Source organism: Carassius carassius, chromosome 47, assembly GCF_963082965.1.
Source record: "Carassius carassius chromosome 47, fCarCar2.1, whole genome shotgun sequence".
In the NCBI taxonomy this organism is placed as follows: domain Eukaryota; kingdom Metazoa; phylum Chordata; class Actinopteri; order Cypriniformes; family Cyprinidae; genus Carassius; species Carassius carassius.
The window spans coordinates 13,158,991-13,183,173 of NC_081801.1; the positions used below are offsets into that span (position 1 = coordinate 13,158,991).

Here is a 24,183-nt window from a genome sequence, read left to right on the forward strand (position 1 = left end):
TCTCCAATAGAGAATGTGTGGCGCATTTTGAAGTGCAAAATGTGACAACGAAGACCCCGTACTGTTGCCCACCTTAAGACTTGTTTGCAGGAAGAATGGGACAAAATTACACCTGAAACACTTCATCACTTGGTGTCTTCAGTCCCTAAACGTCTTTTAAGTGTTGTGAAAAGGAATGGCAACATTATAAAGTGGTAAATGCTTTACTGTCCCAACTTCTTTTGAAATGTGTTGCAGGTCTGAATGACAGGAAAGGATGCATATTTACAAATGACATGAAGTTGACCAGACAAAACATGAAATATTTTGTGTTCCTATTGTCTGCAATGAAATACAAGTCAAAGTAAATTTAGAAATCACTTCTTTTTTTTTTATTTGCGTTTTCCATACTGTCCCAACTTTTTCTGATTTGGGGTTGTATATGAATAAAAAAATAAAATAAAATAATAAATAAAATAATAGTATATAAATAAAATAAAATTATTTTATACATTTGAATTTAAATAGTAAGGGTTTTGCTCTAAAGCTGTAATTAAAATAATTCAGACATGCTTTAGTGCATGATGGGAACCAGAGTCCTGCCTCCGACACCACAGGCTTTTTCTGTGCAGGAAAACGAGACTAAAACTTTTCAAGCATCACTGTTTCAGCTCTATTTAGAATGAATGAATAATACAGTGTATCTCAGATATGTGGACACTTTATCATCTCTCAATCTCATGGTTACACAAAAACCCAATACATGGGATTCATATGGAGTCATTTGGTGACAAGCAGGCTTTTTGTGGTGGGCATTTGATATCTATGCCTGAGTTATGCTGGACGTCACCATTACAGCAGGGGTCTCACACACTAAGACACAGAGCTACTGTAGATATGCAGAGTACAGCCATTAATCGAGAGGAGGCAGTGGCCAGTATAAGGCCAGAGGTCAGAGGAAATACACTGCTGAATGAGACCTCATGTAAATACAGGTCACAAGGCCATCTATGGCAATTATGGATCCTGCTCAGTGGAACAAAAAGACATGTTCAACTTGTGCTTCCTGTGTGGAATGATACAAATAGAACAGTATGTTCATATTACTGCAACAAACAAAGATGTTATTGGTATATGTACTACACACATATTAAAAGAATAGTTCACCCAAAAGTGAAAATTACCCCATGATTTACTCACCCTCAAGTCATCCAAGGTGTATATGACTTTCTTCTTTCAGATGAATACAATGAATGAATCAAAAGAGTTATATTAAAAATGACCTGACTCATCCCAGCTTTACAGTGGCAGTTTCTAATAAGAATTTCTAAAAATTTCTAATAAGATTTCAAATCAGGCACATCCCAGGTTTCAAGCACCAGAAGAGCAACTGTCTTTGAGATTAATTAATTTCTTAATTTGTTTAAAAAATATATACAACTCAGCACTGCACAATCGCTGCTGGAAATTCAGCTGTGGATTCAGGATGAGAGAAAGTGAAAAATAAAAAAAAACGTTCTAATCTCATTAACATTCACTCTGAGTGAGAGCCATTAAAATTGCATATCCTGCCCCAAGCCACATCTGATAAACTATCACAGTTTCTTTGCTTTTATGAATCTGACATGCTCTTAAATTATGCCCTTTCTGTTTCCACTCCTTATCAATGATGTAATTTATCTCAATTACGAAGAAAAGGATCATATTTGATGATGACGCTCCCCTCCACTCCATATCAAAACCCCTTTCATCTGTTTGGCTGATGCTTTACTCTTGAGATCAGCACCTATTCCACTTGTCCGCAGATCTGGACCGTCAGATACACAGGAGCAAAATATAAGAGCTTTCTTCAAACCAGCCCACGCGTTTTGATTCATAATCTATTGACACGGCTGCAAGACTGCAAATAATGACCTCAGACCAAACAGACATTTACTGTTCACTAATTTCATGTGACAAATCAGAGCCACATGAGAAAAAAAATAAGAAGTATGGAACAGCAATAATTGGAGAAAAAATTACATTGCAATAATTAATTAATTTAATAATTCAACAATTCAATAATTAATACAATTTAATGTGCATATTGGTGCATGAAAAAGCTTCATTCATGCAAAATGAAAAATAAAATAAAATTAAATGTTGCATTGCAAAAATGCAAAACAAATCTGCCTGAAAAAAAGAATGTCTAAAACTGATATAAAATGAGTGAATTTCCATTATTAAATGTAATAATTAATCATTTAATTAAAAACATATTTACAACACTGTCCAAATGATACAAAGTGGCTTTATTTCTGTGGAAAATATAATAAAATGTGGTGTAAATCCGAGCTCACCGGCGTACTCGGGGTCCACGTGAGGAGGGTAGAAGCGGAAGTTGATGAAGAAGGGGATGGGCACTCCAAACTTGAACCACTCCACCACGTAGGGCTGGCCGTTGAGTGGGTGAGCCACGTCACATCCCAGAATCACGGTCTCCCCTGCGCGGGCCGTCACAAACTGGGGCTCCTCTCTGACTCCGTGGGCACCTGTGAGAACATATGGACTTTGATGAGGATAGGATTGTACCAAACACTCTGAAACTGCCTTGGGGAGCAATGATTCATCTAACAGAAAACTTTGGTTAGTAGATCAAGTAAGCCTGTAGACTAAAGCATTGACTGAAGTTCGATTCTGCATAAATGAACTTGTACGTATATCCTGAAACTATTTTACTTATCAATATACACACACATTCATTCTCTATTCACTACGATGCCAACTATACTGTTTTTTTATTGTCCCCTATTTATATCTAGAAGGGTGTTTTTTTTGTTTTTTATAATGTAAAACACAAAATAAGAAATATTTAGATTCTGCATTACTTCTAGATCACTAATCAAATAATCATATTTGTGACATTAATCATATGTACAGATTCTTACAGCTCTATGGATTATTCTCAAATCATGGTGGATACATAGTCATTAGGCTTAAAATAAAAACTAAAATGTCCAACAGTTAATTAAAATGTACTTAATATTAGCTATAATCTTGTTAGTGTGCAGTCAAGTATTGTTTCCACGCAACAACACAGTGCAAGCTTCAATGTCCGATTCAAATGAACAGTTTTTTGTCTCAAAACATGTGAGTTAGTAGTGAGTTAGCAGTCTGAAACAGATTCACTCAGCCAGTGAATCATTCAGAGCAATTACTGAACTGGAGTCATTACAGTTATGTCAGATTAAAAAAAAAAAAAATTATATAAACATGCTGTTCATTTGAATCATGTATTAAAGGTAAAGATTCACACACAGTTCAAAATCAATAATATTACAAAACAACTTTTTGGACCCCACTTTATGTCCCACACACCTGAAAAGCAACCACACTAAGACATATAAATGAGTGAGTTTTATTAAAATCACAATTTCGTAAAAAGCTATAAGCAATAACACATTATCAAAGAGACTTAATGAAATAGAAAACTGCTATCCACCTTTCAACCTTTGCTACAGTAACCATGATATCCAAGCTTATCTTGCACACAGCAAATAAATAGGTAATCAAAACTTATTCATCAAATATAACATTTGCATTAGATAGGATACAAATTCAAGTCTTGCTTCCTGCAGGAGCAAAACTGACCTTGGCTTAAGGTCACTAGCCAATGAAAAGCTGGTATAATGAGTGGATGTAAGAGAGTATGATAGCTTCCTTAAGAGGTGCTTGACAAATGAAACAGTCTGGCTTAATCCAAGCCCAGGTGGACTCAAATTGATTTATTCAGTATGTAATTTCCTTTGTGAGGCACATCACATACAAAAATCTGGGGAATCAAATGACTGACTCACAACTGTGATTAGATATTGTCAGCTGATGCTTCTCCTCTCTCTCTCTCTCTCTCTCTCTCTCTCTCTCTCTCTCCATCCTTATAATGAGGTGATGATGAGAGCCGGAGTACCTCCAGCGCATTCCCGTGCATATACCCAAGACTCCCGCTGCACCCACTACCTACTGCAGCAGCGCCTGCTGATTGGCTGCTGGTGACATCACCAGTGAGCAAAACAAGCCTTGCTATGACTTCACTGTTTGCACAACTGAGAGCAACAAGCGGTTAACAAGCTGCTCTCTCTCCTCTCCCCTCCAGATTTACTCCCGTTTACAATGAAAGACACAAGGGATCGAGCCAGTCAAACCACTTGAGCTCAGAGATAAAAATGATGTCAATTTACAACATAGAGAACTTGAGCATTCTGTGCACTAAAAATCCAAGTAATCCATGTTTTTTCATAACAACTTCATAACAGAATGTGCCCCTTTAAAACAAACAAACATTAAATAAATAAATTGTAATTAAGTTGCCCAATTATTAACATTTGAATTTACATTTATTCATTAGCAGCCAGCTACTTATCCAGATCACTATTTCTGATATCAATGTGTAGTCTCTCGCTTGATCTCGTGCATCAAAATGAACTTATTTTCAAAAGCCATTATGTAAATATGATGGTTGTTATATTTTATTATATTTTCAACTGCTTTAAAATGAATCACTATAATATAATATAATATAATATAATATAATATAATATAATATAATATAATATAATATAATATAATATAATATAATATAATATAATATAATATAATATAAAATGAATATCGCCCTTGGTAGATGTTGGCAAACTGGTTTTCAGAGTTTTGCCCAAGTACAACAATCTTATCATCAAATTTGCACTAATATACTGATGAAAAGCACCAATATATAAGTCATACATTAACAATCTAGCAGCATATAATCTTTACAGATCTTGCTCAACATTATAAAAGCAGCAGAAGGCTGGAGGCACCGTACTTCCTTTGAAAATCCCACTTAGGAAAGTAGGTCAAAGTAACCCGAAAGTGTTTCGAGATTGTACAGGATTTGATTCAGAACAGTGTGTTTCTCTGAAAACACTGAATCAACACCCACTAGTCATAATATTGGCATCTATTTCAGCCAGTAACAAAGTCAATATGGCAAGAAAATGTTGAAATCTATTAAATCTACACAAATTAAAGGGTACTGGCTATTACAAATATATACTTTTTCAATACAAAGTCACTACATGAAAGAAATTGGGACAGTCAAACACATATCATTAAATTAACATATTTCACCTGTTCAATTAATATTCATGTTAATCAGTTTTAAAACTGTTGTTTTTTTAGTTTTTTTTTTTTTTTTAAGTTTGTTGTGCCTAAGAAAACGAATCAAGCATCTGTGTTAGCATCCATCAAGCATCTGACTATTTCAGAAGTAATCTTGTCAGATTGTTGTGTAACTAATGAGTGGTGATGAGAATTTCTGATTTGCAGAGTAAAAATCACACACAGCAAATAAACAGGATGGATCCTGACTGTGCAATTACAGCTGAATGAGCTCACTGTCTGACAGAACAACCCGATGACAAGTTAAAATGGTTTGTGTATGACTTGGGAAGAAAAGAAAAAGGTGTAAAGACTGCAAATGGCCAATTCCAAAGAAAAAGAATAAAAACGCAGCTGTACAGTGCAAATTAAATGACATTACCTCCCCTTGGTGAACAATAGACTGTAGCTTCCCTATTCATCTGCATCAGACGATTCTGACAAGGCTGATAAAAAAACTAAATATCATGGTGGCTTTGAACACTAATGATGCTCTAATGGAAGGGAAGGACTTGACCTAGTTTGGCTGGATCACACTACCCCACACTACCCCTGCCATTGATCACTCACAGAGTTCGCACAAAACCCTCAGACTTACAACAATCTTATTATTACAGTTTGGGAAGAATACACAGGATTTTGAGCTAATTAATTAATGATTCCTGGATATAGTTAAGGTTACAGTTTCATTCAAATGTTGATAATTAGATTATATCATTCTACTGTGTATGCAGACCATAGATAACTGAAATTCTCTCTCCTTTATGACAATTAACTGTAACTATATTTATTGATAAGACTAAGTATACATACAATGGATGCTATAAGAAGACCCAAACAGAATCTGCACTTATTTTGTAATGTCTTTTATGCTTATCATGAAGGAAATCTTTGGACAGAGTTAAATGAATAGTTTACCAAAATATGATCATTTTGAATCATTGTGTGATCAGTTGTTCGGAATTACTCATTTAGTAATCAGACTGATTCAGCTCTCAACTACAAATCACTGATTCAACTGGAATGGAAACAATTATCAGTGAAAAATGACTTCTATTTTGATCTGTATCTAACAATAAGCTATCATATGTCTTAGTATGTAGATTTAACTACTTATTTCATAATACTTCAAACGATTGGGGTCAGAAAGATTTTTTTTTATTATTAACTAATACATTAATTCAGCAGGGAGGCATTAAATTGATAAAAAAAATGACAGTGTTTTCAATTTTACATAAATGCTGTTCTATTCATCAATACATCTGGAAAGAAACAGATTTCAACATTGATAATAATAAGAAATCTTTCTTGAGCAGCAAATCAGAATGATTTCTGAAGACTAACAGTAATGGCTGCTGCAAATTCAGCTTCACGTGAATTCATTTTAAGATATAGTAGAAGCCCCAAAATAACTTTTTCTTATTCGTCCTGCTTTAAGGTTTTCAGGTTTAGTTCAACAGGTCTACTTTTAACTTCAGTCATAAGTGATAAGTGTAGCACAACCAGACTACAATTAGCCTATAGTTGACTAAATCGTAAAGGTTTGGAAGCTACAGTTTTACAGTGCTTTAGAGATACAACACTGTCCCAAAGTTGTGATATTGTATGAGAATTCAACATTTCAGAAAATCCAAGTTGTGATTAACACCAACATAATAACTTTTAAACTTGATTTGTAATCCCATAATAATACTTTTCATTCTATTCTTCTAAAGTGCCAAGTCATTCCAGAATGATTTGACATGAGGTACGACCTGGGATCTTATCAGTCTGTAGAAGATGTACTGTACATATGAGACCTGGAAAAATAAAAGGCAATATAGTAGTTTGACAGACACATTACTGATTTAACATTAATATTTTTTTTATTACTTATATTTTAATTTAATTTAAAATAATTAGTATTGAGCAATGAGCAAGGCACTAAACCCCCAACTGCTCCCCTGGTGCCACAGCATTGGCTGCCCACTGCTCCGGGTGTGTGTGTGTGTGTGTGTTTGTTCACTTCTCACTGCTGTTTGTGTACACTTGGATGGGTAAAATGCAGAGCACAAATTATTGTTTGTGTACACAGAAACGTCCTTTCCTTTCAACTTTAGCATCACAAGCCAATTGGAACAGAGTATCAGAAAAATACTTAATTCAGTACTTGATTCTGACAAACGACTTAATCCATTTTCTTTCATTAGGTTCATGAACTTTTAAGACTGAACGACACAGCACTTTTCATGGTAGACCAGCAAATATTGCTTTATATTCCCTAACACATTTGCTTCTTGTTTAACATATTTCGATTCAAAATGACTACATTGTATATACAGTAATGCCTAAGACTATGTTTTCTAGAAATTTGGATGGCAGTGAAAAGTCTGAGTAAAAAAACAAAACAAATTACTAGAAATTACTTTGGCAAATCTCATCTGCATTTGACCTGCAATGAGAACTCCAGACTCTGGCTCAGTTTACAGAAATGCTAAATGCTTTTCCCTACCATTAAAAACAACAATGCTAAACACTTAACACTTAAAATGCAATGATGGGATATCACTTAATTGGATGTTTTTCATCCCTCTAGCACAGTGCTCTCAAAGAGAAGGAAATGGAGAATATAATTAATATAGTGTTCATACAATGTTCAACGCAGGGGCACAATCACTTTTTCAGACTGGCTGGTGGCTTTTGCAACAGTGAAGAAGAAACACAGGAGATAAGAAAGATGACAAGATAGATGAGAAAGTGTAAAAATGCTCTAAACCTGAACCATCTGTGGGGCGTAAACTGATCATATGTCAACACAACTCATTGTGTTGCAAAATTTTTGGTTTCTTTTTCTGGTTTTGAGTCATTTTTGTTGCATTTAGGGACAATGCATGAAGTAGATTAGCACATCCATAAATAGGACCTTGATTTCACTGAAGCACTAAACATGTACAAAACCGACGTGTGTTTAATGTGAAGGGTGTCTTGAAGGTGAATCGCTGGCTGTGTGGTCAAGAAACCTGATCTTCTGAAAACTCAGAATGAGCTAAAGATGGCTGAAAAGTCTCATCAGCTTAAAAATGTATAGTAAACAACAAAACCACTCCTTATATGGCTAAAATAATCCACAGATATTTTGTGATCACATGGTACAGCAGCACCATATGGTCAAATGATGAAATACGCCTTAACAATCAAGCACTTAATAGTCTTTTTCTAAATCTGAGAGTGAGAAACTGCACTGAAAAATACCATATAAATCTTTAGTAAAAAAATATTCCCTTGAATTTTTGATGTGTCAACTGTTAGACGCATCTCATTTCTCGTTTCACTGCCAGTTCTCTTTTTTCAATATCCCACAGCTGTTGTGAGCGTGCGTTGTCAGGGCTGCAGAGGTTAATCTATCCTCCAGAGAGGGGCCACATGATTAAGATCCAGCTCCACAAACTCCCCTGAGTATAGTCTGATTTCCTCCCCAACTCTCACAGGCAGCGTTCACTCCTCCTTTAGGCATGTGTGTAAATTACTCTGTAGTAATGATGTTAGAGGCTGACTCAATAACAGGCTAGGCAGAAACAGAAACAAAATATTGGTTTCCACTAATGAGGTCTTAAAGCTTTAAAAAAGCTTTAAGCACTTGTGAAATTCCATTAAGCTAAACTGGGCTCATTTGCCAGCAAATACAGCAAATCTTACAATGGTGGGTGCACTGTAATATACTGTATGAGATTTTGCACATATCCAGGCATCTATGGCAGACAACCAACTGCTAATCCTATATTTTTGGGGAAATGTTGACTGTTTTCAATCCTCTTAGTCAGCAACTTTTCATGCTGACGAGCCAGTGATTAATCTGCAGCCTTCCAGCATCACTGTTACGGGCAGTCGTGGCCTTATGGATAGAGAGCCAGACTAGTAACCCAAGGTTTGTGGGTATAAGTCTCAAGCTCAAGTGAGACCCTTGACCAACACCTTGGGTGCTGCAGCATTGGCTGCCCACTGCTCTGGGTGTGTGTTCACTACTGTGTGTGTGCACTTAGATGGGTTAAATGCAGAGCACAAGTATTCCGAGCATGGTACGTCGTATGCCGCGTGTCACTTTACTTTCACTTTCTACAACTGAGACAGCAGATCCAAAATAATTTACAGGAAAATCTCTGCACATTAAGGATTACACATGCACTGTGTAGCAAACATGGGAGTGAAACATTAGTGGTTTCAAAACCTTAATAGGCAGCTACTTTCTGTAACATCCAAACTGTCATGGTATCTCATAAGTGATCGATACCAAATGCTCTAATACAGAGGCAGAACATTTACAACCCTCACAAATTGCACTTTGCATGGGAAACTCCAATTTGATCACTGATTTTAAAGGTGTCTGAAATTAGCATGTCAGTATGCTAACAACACGATACTCTAATACTTTTCAATATTGAATTATGTTTACATATACTGTAATGAGCATTTCTCTCGTCTTTTTCACTGAACATAATGCATTTTTTAATTGTTTTCACAATGAAGAAAAATATATTTGCCAAAATGAGGTATTCTAGTGTAATTAAGATGTCTTCCAGAGGGAATAATTGCCTAAAGGTGTAATGGCTGACAATTGTACTTTGTTTCTTTTTGAAAAGTTAAAATGAAGAGGTAAAATGTCCAATAAATAAACTTAGATTGCAATATATCACAACAAATGTTTTGCATGATATTTGAGTGGATTTAATAAAGAGGCTTAAGGTGTCCAAATCACAAGATGTATTTATCAATGGTGTGCACTAAGAAAAAAGAGGGAAAACTATACAGTACTTCTGGGATGGGATGATTAAAACCTATTATCCCCTGAAACCTGCACATGCTAACACCACCTCACTGGTTTTGAATGATTTTCAAAAAGCAAGATTTCAGTTTGAAGCTAATCCAAATCCATATTTTACAACAATAGTTATTGTGATTATTGTATGACCATGCTAAATTGTGGATCTTTTTAACCATAAAATGTGGATGACAACAATACAGAGGCTCATTTAAAAAAAAGTACAAGACATTTTCTTGTAATTTTTTACAAATTGTTATTCAAAAGAAGCAGTGCTAGTCACTACAGCAATTCCCGGGATCACCTTTCAAAAAATCAGGTCATTGATCTTATTGAATATCAAAATAACTGAGAAAAAAATAATCTGTATCTAAATATATTCCCAAACACATGCACATTTGGGATAGCAATGGCAGAAGACACCTACGATTCTCTGCAATGGCTAGCATTATATAAGCAGCAATTGAATTCTCTGGCAATATATCTCTCTATTTCTATCTGACAGCAAATCCCTGTTTACCTCCCCTTCACCTTTTCACTGTGTGCACCTAGTATGCTTTCTGCATGCTTTAGTTCATTCCACTGCACTCTGGAGAACAAGAGAGCCCAGAAAACATGCTAACAGTAGCAAGCTAGCTCAGCAAACTGTTTTCATTTGTTATAGCAACTGGTTAAACAGTCAGTAAGCTGTTTCCAGCCAAAATTATTTGTTGGTGCAATGACAGTAGTAGTTTTGGACAGATGCATGTCTCAGCTTAGACCAGCTTGAATTTCCATGCTGCTAGTATAGTGCTGGTCTATCTGGTGGGCTAATGCTCATCTGCACTGTTCAACAGACATTAGCAATTGTTACGTTCCCCCTTTTTTTTGGTCTAAGGGGTTTCAAGGGGAGTAACAAGTGTTGTAACAAATATATAAATGTGAGAAAACTCCTTTCCATCTATCCCAGTTCTAAATACCTCTCATGGAGTTAGATCCAGAAGGCTACACAACACCCTTTTGATTCACACAAACAAAAGAAAACTGAAGAAAAATACGCTTACTAAACGTTTCTTTTATTTAAATAAAAAGTATCCAAATATTTATAAAGCAAACAAATGATCAACAAACAAACAAAACAACTTTAAATAACCAAATCGTCAGGAGAGGGCCAGGCCAAAATAACAAACAAAACAAGGGATTTCTAAAGTTTAAACCCAGATAAATTACCTAACAAAAGAAAAGAAAAATAAAGACAGTCATCTTACCTCTCTCCCTGACTAACAATACATAAACAGGAGAAAAGTTTAGGGATGGATAATCCAAATAAATTGGCGCCCGTCTCCCTACACGGTTTAAACATTCAAACTCACACAGTCTAAATGCTTGTACTCAGACAACAGGTTTCACCACATAAGTTCTCTTTTCAACAACAGTTCACACAACTCTGTCTGGGATAGATGGAGAGGGATTCCTCTCGATCAGTCTCTTTGCTGCTTTATAAACGCTGCCAGCAGAAAAGCCACGCTCCTGCTAATTAAGATCAGCTGCAGATGATTTGGAGTGCTTCATGAAAGAGAGAGAGAGATAAAAGAAAAAGTGAACATTCACCAGCACAATACAACGGCAAGTCTACGTCACAGGACGTAACACCCCCACCGTTAAGATTATAAATTACAATAGTCAGTTATATAATAAACAAGACACCAATTCACTCACATTACTGGAGAAAAAAAAAAGTAGTAGTCACAAATTAAACCATTTATGACCTAGACAACGCATCCGCAACAACATTTTCGGAACCTTTTTTATAACGGATGTCAAGATTAAACTCTTGTACTGTGAGAGACCATCGCATAAGCCGTTGACTTGCATTGGACATGCGCTCAAGAAAAATTAACGGGTTATGGTCAGTGTACACTACTATTGGCTCAACACTACCACCTAGGTACACTTCAAAGTGCTGTAGTGCCATCAACATTGATAGCGCCTCCTTCTCAATAACACTATAGTTCTGCTGACACTTTGAGAACTTCTTAGAAAAGAATGAAACCGGATGCTCTATACCGAAACTGTCTTCCTGCAACAGGACCGCACCAGCTCCTGTAGCAGAGGCATCAACTTCTAGCATAAACGGGGCATCAAATTTAGGGGCTTTGAGTATCGGAGCACTACAGAGTAAGTCTTTTGCTGCATTAAAAGCATACTCACAACTGGGTGTCCAGATGAACCTCTTTGTAGTACTTAGCAGATCAGTTAGTGGTGAGACAATGGAGGAAAAGTTTGGGCAGAAAGCACGATAATACCCACACATCCCAAGGAACCTGCGCAATTCACGTTTGTTAGAAGGAATCTTGTACTCTAGGATAGCTGCAACTTTAGCCTCGACAGGCTTCACCATTCCCTGCCCCACTTGCTTACCCAAGTAGCTGATCATTGCTTTTGCAAACTCGCATTTGGCAAGGTTCAAGGTCAATGAGGCATCAGCAAAACACTGAAAAACATTCTCAAGGGTAGAAAGATGTTCCGTCCAGGTATGTGAATGGACAACCACGTCATCCAAATACACTTCACAGTTTTTCACACCTGCCAACACATTATTCATTTAACGTTGGAATGTGGCGGGAGCATTTCGCATCCCAAAAGCTAAGACTGAATACTGTAGAAAATTGTCTGGAGTGACAAAAGCTGAGATTTCTGATGCACGTGGAGTTAAAGGCACCTGCCAGTATCCTTTCAGGAGGTCTAGCTTCGTTACAAACGTTGCACTACCCACCCGGTCTACACAATCTTCCATTCTAGGAAGCGGGAAGGAATCAGCTTTAGTTATGGTATTGACTTTACGGAAGTCAGTGCAGAAGCGATAGGTGGAGTCCGGTTTTGGCACAAGGAGGCAGGGCGAACTCCAGGGACTTTGACTAGGCACAGCGAATCCATTCTGCAGCATATACTCCACTTCAGCCTTCATTATGTTACGCTTTTGGGGATTGACTCTATAAGGATGCTGTTTGATCGGGGATGCATTTCCAACATCAATGTCATGGGAACACATTGCAGTTTTACCAGGTACATCTGAGAACAGATTAGGGTATTTATGCAGTAAATCAGTCAATTCCTTAGCTTGACTTTCACCAAGATGAGCATGGTAACTCTGGAGGTTATGTAGAATAGCAGAGTTCTGTAACCGTGTGGAAGAAATTTGCACTTCTCTGCTACACAATCCGTCTTCTTCCATGGTATAGTTAGTAACCAAAGCAGCAGTGACGGTTGGCACTTTTGCCGTCTCACAGTTCATTTTATCTGTAGGTTTATCACATTTTATTTCACTTTCATATTGTGCAGTCACATACCTTTCCAGCATGTTGATATGGCACAAACGGCTTTTACGTCTACGGTCAGGTGTATCAATGACGTAATTTGTGTCACTCACTTTCTTCTTGACAATGTAGGGACCACTAAACTTCGCCTGAAACACAGAACCAGGAGTGGGTAGCAAAGCTAGAACCGAATCACCAGGCTGGAAAGATCTTTTAACAGACTTCTGGTCAAAACGTGCTTTCATCTTGCCTTGTGCTGTTTCAAGGTGTTTTACTGCCACTTCACGAACACTCTGAAGTCTCTGGCGGAGCGACTGGACATAGTCAGGGATAGCTACTGGTGTTGGGTGTTCAATCAACAGCTGCTCGCTCAACAATTTTAATGGTCCACGCACCACATGACCGAAGACAAGTTCAGCTGGACTATATCCTAGAGACTCTTGTACAGTCTCTCTCACGGCGAACAGAAGAAATGGGAGACCCTCATCCTAATCTTTTCCAGTCTCAACACAGTAGCTGCGCAGCATTGTTTTAAGAGTTTGATGGAACCTCTCAATCGCACCTTGTGACTCTGGGTGGTAAGCACTAGATAATTGATGATTTATGTCAAGCTCCTTCAGAATCTGTTCAAACATTCTTGATGTAAAATTTGTACCCCGGTCTGTCTGGATTACTTTTGGGAGACCGAAAGTGGAGCAGAACTTGATCAGCTCTTTCACAACTGCTTTGGCTTTCAGGTTGCGTAATGGAACTGCTTCAGGAAAGCGTGTTGCAGCACACATAATAGTCAACATGTATTGATGTCCTGCCTTGGACTTGGGTAATGGGCCCACACAATCGATGATCAGTCGTTCAAATGGCTCACACATCACAGGGATTGGCGTAAGAGGAGCAACAGGAACTTGTTGGTTTGGTTTTCCTGCAAGTTGGCAAACTTTGCAAGTTTTACAAAAGGTAGATACAGCAGACTTTATACCAGGCCAGTAAAAGTATCTTGAAACTCTATAATAGGTCTTTGTTACACCTAGATGACCGGACATTACATGTTCATGAGCCAGCTTTAATACATGTGTTCGATAGCCAGAAGGCAAAACTATTTGCTGCACCAACTGACAGTTCTCATCATCTTCATCTGGTTTCCATCTACGCATCAGCAGTCCATGATCCCAGAAATACATTACCCCAGAATTAGGCATTTGCCTGAGATCTGTAGCTTTAACACACTTAGCCAGCGTTGGGTCCTCTCTCTGTGCTGCTATCAAATGTTCTCGACTCACTTTTAAGGGAATTTTTAACTCCGAACTGGGATCAGGCGTAATCTCAGACTCTGTAGTCAGCGTATACTCACATGGGGTAATGTCAGGGACAAGAAAGGAATCAGCAAGATCCACCACCTCTTTGAATTTTTGTGCTTGTGCACGGGTCACTGCGCATGCAGGGAATGCTGAAGGATACAAGGTAACAAGATTAGACTGCTCCTTGACACTTGGCGTATATGACACAATTGGAGAGGGAAAAACTTCACCACCTGCTAAATCATTCCCAATGATTAAGTCAATACCTTCTACCGGTAACTGTTTGCGGACACCCAGCCTAACAGCTCCACTGACAAGACCTGACTTTAAGTGAACCGTATGCAAAGGTACATTAGCACAACACATCTCAATACCTCGCACCAACACATCACATCCTGTGTACGTGTCAGCAGAAAATGGTAAACTATGCTCGAGAATGAAGGATTGCGAAGCTCCAGTATCTCTAAGCATAACTACTGGCTTAAACTCCGCATCAGGAAATATAGAAACCATGCCTTCTAGGAGAAATGGCTGGTAACTTTCTACATCAGCTGGGCTTAATTTTTGTAAGGTCTGAGCAAGTGCTACACTTTTAGTTTTCAAACCCTTCTGCTTCCACTGGTGACAGTCCGCAATCAAATGTTCAGGGCTTAGACAGTAAAAACATTCTCGTCTTTCACTATTTGCAGGTTTAAATTTACGAGCACCTTTCATGAAATTTTCAATTCTAGCAGGGCGGGTTACATGAGGCATTGCATTCAGCGTATCGACTGCATATGGCATGGCAAATTTTGGCTGCCGTGCTGCAGCAAAAACAGTACGATGCGTTAATACAAACTCGTCAGCCAAAACGGCAGCGTTAGACAAGCAAGCAACTTTTTGTTCATTCAAATGAACCACCACGTTCTCTGGCACACCATTCTTAAAGTCTTCTAGCATGATTAACTCTTTCAACTGTTCCAGAGTTGTTACCTTGCTAGAAAGACACCACTTATCAAAGAGGATTTTTTTCTCCCTTGCAAACTCGACGTAAGACTGCCTGGCTGTTTTCCCATGTCTCCGAAACTTTTGCCGGTATGCTTCAGGGACAAGTTCATATGCACGTAAAACCGCTGCCTTAATTAGATCATAGTCGAGAGAAGATTCGATTGGCAGAGCAGAACAGACCTCCTGTGCTTTTCCACTGAGGCTACATTGCAATAATAGGGCCCACATCTCTTTTGGCCAGCCTAACTTTCCTGCAACTCGCTCAAATGTGACAAAATAGGAATCTACTTCCGCTTCTCTGAACGGTGGTACTAGTTTAATATATCTACTGGGGTCAAACGGAACTGTAGTAGACACATGGCTATCCCCCTGAGACAAAGAACTAGTTGCTGTCAATGAAGGAGAGGAAATTGAAGTGCTGGTACGCAGAAAAGGGGTTGGTTGTAGAGCAGCACACTGAGCTTCTAAAGCCAACTTTTGCAACTTAATATCCCTTTCAGTCTCTGCTTCAACGGTTCTCAATTTAATCATCTGAGCTTCACACTCTTGCTTCTTTATTTCCAGCTCTAACTCCTTTAACCTCAGTGTTAACCTAGGGTCTTGAAAAGCAATAGCCTCAGTTTCAGGTTGACCTAAACTACCCACCTCTTTAATTGCTGTGGCTTCAAGTTTTTCTACCACCTCACTATTATCACTCGGTCTCGGCAAGATTCCATCGCTTACCAATTTGTCATACAACTCTTCTTTAATGACTTGTTTGGTAGCTTCTTTGATAATGACGATGTTAAAAAATTCTACTATCTGAATAAGATCTTTCTTTCTACAGCGATTAAAGACTTCAATAGATGGCGCAAGAGTAAACGAGACCAGATCAAATTCCATTTTAAAATCCCCTAACACACTTTCCTCTTTCACCCAAAGAAGAAAACAGCCAGCAATCAAGAAAAGAAAAAATAGTACTCACAAAAGTAGAATTGCTTGAAAACAAGTAACAAATCCACAATATTAGTAAGGACGAGCCAATTGTCACGGGGAAAAATTAGTAGTACTTTGAAGAAAAAAAAAAAAAAAAAAAAAAAAAAAAGACAGATAATACAATGCAATGGACGAGCCCCCAATTGTTACGTTCCCCCTTTTTTTTGGTCTAAGGGGTTTCAAGGGGAGTAACAAGTGTTGTAACAAATATATAAATGTGAGAAAACTCCTTTCCATCTATCCCAGTTCTAAATACCTCTCATGGAGTTAGATCCAGAAGGCTACACAACACCCTTTTGATTCACACAAACAAAAGAAAACTGAAGAAAAATACGCTTACTAAACGTTTCTTTTATTTAAATAAAAAGTATCCAAATATTTATAAAACAAACAAATGATCAACAAACAAACAAAACAACTTTAAATAACCAAATCGTCAGGAGAGGGCCAGGCCAAAATAACAAACAAAACAAGGGATTTCTAAAGTTTAAACCCAGATAAATTACCTAACAAAAGAAAAGAAAAATAAAGACAGTCATCTTACCTCTCTCCCTGACTAACAATACATAAACAGGAGAAAAGTTTAGGGATGGATAATCCAAATAAATTGGCGCCCGTCTCCCTACACGGTTTAAACATTCAAACTCACACAGTCTAAATGCTTGTACTCAGACAACAGGTTTCACCACATAAGTTCTCTTTTCAACAACAGTTCACACAACTCTGTCTGTGATAGATGGAGAGGGATTCCTCTCGATCACAGTCTCTTTGCTGCTTTATAAACGCTGCCAGCAGAAAAGCCACGTTCCTGCTAATTAAGATCAGCTGCAGATGATTTGGAGTGCTGCATGAAAGAGAGAGAGAGATAAAAGAAAAAGTGAACACATTCACCAGCACAATACAACGGCAAGTCTACGTCACAGGACGTAACACAATGCAGAAATGTGTCTGTTCCACACACAGAACACATGGTCTTTTCTTCTCCCAAAAACAGGGGCTAAAAGATGGCTTGGTATCAATCTGTCAGAAAATCACACTTTGTACACAGCAAGATGGCACAGCGAATGTCTCCTGACAACATTCTCCCATCTGGCTCTGCAGCACTGTGAAGAAGCAGTACCAAAGTCTAGTAAGTCTGCTGATCTGCTCTTAAATCAGCCAGTTGTTTAGAAATGGATGACTACATTAAAGGAACATGCCAAAAACAATTTAAGCTTAATCAAAAGCATTTGTGGCATAATGTTAATACCACTTCTCCTTCCAGTTCTCTTTAAAAAAAAAGTTGGTTCTTACACCAGAAGTGAATAGGACGAAACTGTCATTCAATACTCACTGTTTCGGCAGTATAGCCATAAATATGAAATATTGTTCACTCACCTTTTCTGTTCAATGTTATATCAAATTTTACAACTTCGTTGACAATATAATGCATAAACCTAAAAATAATTTCTGCTTTAAAATGGCATAAAAAAATTACGGATGTAATTATTCACTCAGCTCACGATTTGATTCGATTCACGATACTGATTTCAAGATTCATTTTTCTCACAATTTTTTTTAAACAAAATTAGATTTAAGACAAACTATAAATAAAAAGGTGTCCTTTTATTATTGCTTGGACAAAATGCTGCACATTTCTCTGTGAAACAGAAATATGTCAAATAACAAAACTAAATTGAAATTTTAAAATAAAATCCAAATCTAATCAAATAAATAAGACAAAAAAAACTTGTCATCATAAACAAAGGCTTTGCCTGCGCTCTTTCCATTTTTAGAGACAACCACTGCATTTAAATCACAGTACAAACAAAGATGCTGAATACATGCAGCATGAGCAGTTTTTTAAATCTAAATTAGATTGTATAATTAGACATTTTAAAATAAAAACAGAATGCTCTGACTTTTTGTGAAACTATGCTACAGTACATAAAATATCTGCACGATACAGAAACAGCAGACAGGCTGAATGAGATGCAGTTTCACTCTCTAACAAAAGGTGGCGCTTATGTAACTGCAGTGATATAGGGTTTTCTTGGTTTCCTTGGCTGTAAACAAAGCAGCGCAGTGCCTATGAACACTGTTTTAATATGCATTATACAGAAACGAGATGAGATGAAAAGAAAACATCTAAACTTTTCTAAAGACAGTTACCCTCAGTGATACATTCATATAAATTCCTCCCCACACTGTATTGCCATTTGTTTAGCATCTCAATCGATTTGAATCGTCACATGTTTGTATCGATGTTCAACTGGCTCGTGGTGAATCGTTACATCCCTAACTTCCACTGTAAGTACTTCATCATAACGTAACCTTACTTTTAAAAAATAATAATAAATTATATAATATTAAACAACATGGAACTAAAACCCAAGGCATACGTTACTTTGGGTTTTATGTGCATGATAGGCTTAAGCTTAAGCTTGCAAGGCAAAATACTTTCATCGGCATAGTGTGCACATTTAGTAGCCTTTATGCTTAGCTTGCATATGCAAGTTTTTCATTAATTAGTTTGTCCACAAGGTGGCGACTAACCCAGCCTGCTGTTTCACAGATGAGAAGGTACAACAATGGGCTAGTTGCACAAGATGGCGCCGGTGAGCTTCAGCGACGCGAGTGTGTATATACTTATTTCCGGTCTTGCGACGCTCGCATTGACTGTAAGGGAAACTTACATACGAAACTTGGCTAGATGTATATAATTAATGATATTCAAATTTAACAGCCGATAGTGGTATATCAAAAACATAGGGAAACATCCTCCCTACATTTTGCGTACATCTGTGTGGAAATTCATCAAGATACAACGCGGAGATTGCTTTATTCTTCTGTTGATTATGCGGATCAGCGTCAGGTCAGGTCCACGGGGATTTCTTCTTTCAAACACAAACCACTCAAATATGCAATACTTTTCATTTTCGAAGAGCTGATTTTGTTCTGACTGTCAAACAAGACGCACGGAGATTTCTGATGAAGCATGTTTTATTAACTTTATTTGTTAACAATTTATAACTAACTGTACAATTAAACGTAATATAATTATGGTAGGTTTGCCTTAAATAAAAGATCGCTGTTTGCATTCATGTGTGTTTTTATCTATGTTTATTTATTTGTTTTGTGAAAGATCTGCAGCATAAATCATTATCTGTCTATGAGCAGCCATGTATATTGTTATTCTTTTGCATTAATTATTAGATTAAACTATTATTAAAATTAGTCACGTATTTTTTACTGTGTAAAATAATAAAATATGTTGTGAAAATAACGATGAAACAGACTGATGTACGTGTATAATTGAGAAATGGATACTTCTGAAGATAAATCGCAGCCCGCGTCTCACAAGGTAAATATTTCATAAAAAAAAAAAAAAATAATGCAAACATTTTCGAGAAATAAGTAATTTGTACATTCACATATTTGGGAAGATAAGAATACATTATGTAGCTGTGTATACAAACCATGAGTTCAACTTTCATCTCGTGAACAGTAGGGAACATAGTGTATTTAATTCATTCACCAGACCCAAACATACACAAGTTTCAAATCCACTGGCTCAGTTAACATTTATAGTATAGTAATAATAGCAGTGTATATCTTATTTGCATTTGATGTGATATTATAAGTCCTGTAAACATATAGAAGGTAATATTTTGACTTCTCCGGTTCTCTGCACTGACGTTTAGCACAACCGGAAATATCTACGCACACACTCGCAAGACCGGAAATCCAAGATGGCGGAGATATGCAACTAGCCCATAGACGCGCACACTGATGAGAGCTTGTGTGAGGTGAAGACATTTAAAGAAATTTTAGCGCACACAAATTTTGCCGTAAACACTAGAGAAAAGGGCTGTGCAAAAAATCAAATGCGATTTTCATGCATATCTCATCAGTAAAGACGCTCCTGTGATTAAAAGTATATCTCCAGCAAGTGCGTTCGGATCAGGGTTGCCAGGTTTTCACAACAAATCCTGCCCAGTTGCTTCTGGGCAGGATTTGTTCTGGATTTGATCTTTACTGATGAGATGCGCATGAAAATCGCATTCGATTTTTTGCACATCCCTACTAGAGAAGAATGAATATTTCTTGTGTGCATGTGTTGAGCACCTGTGTTAATTGGGGTGTGTTTGATACTGTATGTGAGCACCTTTCCTTTGAAACTGTTGGCACTATCTCCCTTTATAAGTAGACTGTGACCTCCCGCACTACTCTGTAAAAGCAAGATGGTGGACCACAGTATGGAGCTTTCTACTAAATGCCAACTTCCACAGAAAAATATGTTATTCTGCAAAAAAGAAAAGAAAAAAAGGCCTTTGACAAAGAGAGGAATATAAGACCAGAATAAACATTGGTCTGGCTTTCCTGAGATGAAGAGCCCTTTGAGCTGCTAAAGGATCCAATTTTGATTTATAAATTGTAATGACTACATTATTAACATCTGGACAGTGTTACTATTACAGCATAATGGTTACCAGGTCGCTTGACATTGTTTACAAAAGCCGAAGGTCTCTTGACATTGTTCACAAAAGCTGAAGGTATCTCAATTTCGTTATATATCCTATTTTCTTAATTTTTTGCATGAAGGGGGGGGGGTAAATGGAGGGTGTAGGTGTGGCCAAAGTGCATGTTTCTTTTGGTTTGAGATGTAGTGCTCCCACGTGACATCTAGACATCTATAAAAAAAATCAAATATAGCCCCTTTAATTAGTATAATTTTTTCCTTAAAATCTTATTAGTGGTCTGGTTGATTTCTTAGCGAAAGAAGCATGTGTATGATTGGGGTGGAAGGTTGGATAGTTTGGATTTGAAGGGAAAAGTTTATCAAATATAGGCGCCATAGCATGAGAAGGAGAAGAGGCAGTTCAGGAGGGCCTGATTCATCACAGTCAGCATCCTGCCTGTGTCACGTCCCGTGCCAGGCTTCTGCCGCAGTACACAGTGAGCAAACACATGGACTCGTGGCGAATGATGAATCTAATTTGAACAGATCTATAGTGCAGCCAGACAGATTGAGAGGGATGGATGCATAGATAGCGATCACTCAGAATTGATTGCCCTCTGAAGGATGGTAGCGGAGGAGAGAAAAATGAGGGCTGGGGAGAAAAGCGAGAGGGGCGGCGACAGTGAGAAAAAGAGTATCCTGGGAAGAGAGCCTGGGGTACAGTACTGAAGTATTTCATGGCCAGAGTATGAATGTTTAATGGATGTGGTGGAGCCGGGCGGGAGGAGGCCGAGTCCGCTCCATCAATGGACAGCTGAAAAATGAGATACAAGGGGAAGCAGTCCAGTCAGGGGACGGGGAGAGAGGCGATCAGTACACTGGCTGGCTGGCTGGCTGCCGAGCCCACGCACGTCAGCGGAGTCACACGCTCACACATGCTCTCTACATCTCTGTCAATTCCTTGTGAAGTCCAGCAGCCTTTTCTGACACACACGATACAGCAGGATCTGAGAGCGCACATGTAGTCTGGCATCTCGATGAGGATGGTGTCCTGTATTACACTGTGTCCTTAGCAGACATGAAGTGATGACATTACAGACAGATCTTCTCCATATTTCTCAGAGATTTTGTCCTAATCAGCCACGGTTTATGCAGCCTCATGCTGAGTATCCCAGCCAACACTGAAATCTCATTCTATACTATTTTGACAAAATAAATTAATTACTAAACACTATAATCAGTCATTTTATCTAAACACACTCATCAATGCTAAAAGGGAATTTAGGCATCACTGCATTATAAAGTGCGGTATTAAAAAAATAGTTATTATTATTATTATGAGATTTTCTACAAAGCAAATTTAACAGCGTTATTAAATTATTAGTGTTTTAAAAATTAACTTAAGACTAGGAAATGAGCATTAAATAAAAACAATTATATATCCAAGTAGCTGATATACGGTAATAAATGTAAAAAAACATACAATACTGATTTACTGTCCATACTTCTAATCTTAGCCATCAGTGTACAGACAAAATAAGACTGATTGTTAGTTTAGAATCATATATTACATAATAATAATAGATTTCAAAAGAACAGCATATATTTGAAATAAAAATACTTTGTAACATTACGAATGCCTTTACTATTAATTTAATGCATCCTTGCTAAACAAAAGTAGTGTGAAAAAATACTTACTGACCCTGTTCTCTTAACAGTAGCATACCAAACCCAACATTTTTCACACTGCACAAAACCCAAATTGACTCCTGTTGTAATCCTAATATTCCACTGACTCAATCTCTGAACCACCAAATAATTCATACCACGTTTCTACCATGTATGTGCTGAATCATGAATCTCCCTCTGCTCCCCCGACGCTGAGTCAGACTAAACACCTCCGCCCAGCATCACTCCTGCATTAGTCAGCACTCTCACCACACTGCCGGAGTACCATCTTCCAAGCGTCCTTGAGTGTCATCATTTTCAATTGTCCCAATCAAAAAGGAACATTTCTGTTTGTGAAATCAGGAAGTGTTTCAAGATATCACTGCATTGCATCATCCACAAATGACACAGAAACAAGGTTCTCCATGCACAATGGCCCTCTGAGATGACTAGTGATCCTTCTGGTGTGCTGTAGGCTGTGGCCACATCACAGATGCAGATCTGAACAAGAGCAAAAAGTGTATCGATCAATTGGCCCATGCTCTCAATTCTTTACAGATCAAAGGCTTTCTGCTCAGTGATTTCCACAGTGCTAAAGCAGATGTTAAGCTGTAGCTTTTACTTTAACCAAGAGGCTGCTTTCCACTTACTAAACACACAGTTCATGAAAAAAACCCAGTTCTTCCATTCCCATGGTGGACGATACATGCATAAAATAACCCAAAGAGAAGGTTAAAAGGTAAACTAGGTTCTTTAAGTGGTGGTAGCAATGTAAAAGTGAAGTGACATTCAGCCAAGTATGGTGACCCATACTCAGAATTTGTGCTCTGCATTTAACCCATCCGAAGTGCACACACACAGAGCAGTGAACACACACACACACTGTGAACACACACCCAGAGCAGTGGGCAGCCATTTATGCTGCAGCGCCCGGGGAGCAGTTGGGGGTTCGATGCCTTGCTCAAGGGCACCTCAGTCATGGTATTGAAGGTGGAGAGAGAACTGTACATGCACTCCCCCCACCCACAATTCCTGCCGACCCGGGACTTGAACTCACAACCTTTCGATTGGGAGTCCGACTCTCTAACCATTAGGCCACGACTTCCCCAAAAGTCACATTGGATCATAGTGTCTACCAAATGCATACATGTAAGCTTGATCATTTTACATTACTGTATAAAATCTAGATCTTTGATGACTCCTAAATGGAGTCAGTGAGTACCTGACATGTTTTCTCCAACATGGGAGGGGTGTTTTTCAGCTGTTGATGAGCTTGAATTAGAAACATCCTGTTTTATTTCAATGCCAGAGCTAAGTCATGCATAATTAACCAAATTCAACAGGGCTCTTTTGAAGGTATCTATATATGGAACATCTTGTGTTGTCTTGCATGCATCTATCGAACAGAGAAAGAGGAAGACTGCATTTGGGGGAGGGGGACCTGAGTCAATGCTGGCCCAAATACCAGCTGATTGACATTTAAGGGTTAGTGACTTTTATGAAACGAGCCATTCGCCCTGGGCCAGCAGTGGCCAGCAGTTACTTTCTATCCACATCAATTGGATGCAGAAT

The 24,183-nt window shown here is 38.0% G+C and overlaps 2 protein-coding genes across 2 annotated transcripts in view; one reads left to right on the top strand and one right to left on the bottom strand.

Annotated features, from left to right (window-relative positions):
- Positions 1 to 24,183, top strand: part of LOC132130338 (junctional adhesion molecule 3B-like) — a 328,210-nt gene that overhangs the window by 198,690 nt on the left and 105,337 nt on the right. The gene's annotated exons all lie outside the window — the stretch shown is intronic.
- The window catches only part of LOC132130423 (protein turtle homolog B-like), a 109,353-nt gene that overhangs the window by 81,953 nt on the left and 3,217 nt on the right, over positions 1 to 24,183 (bottom strand). Inside the window, exon 2 of the mRNA XM_059542133.1 lies at positions 2,319 to 2,510. Coding sequence (XP_059398116.1) covers positions 2,319 to 2,510 — 192 coding nt within the window. The remainder of the gene's footprint in view (positions 1 to 2,318; positions 2,511 to 24,183) is intronic.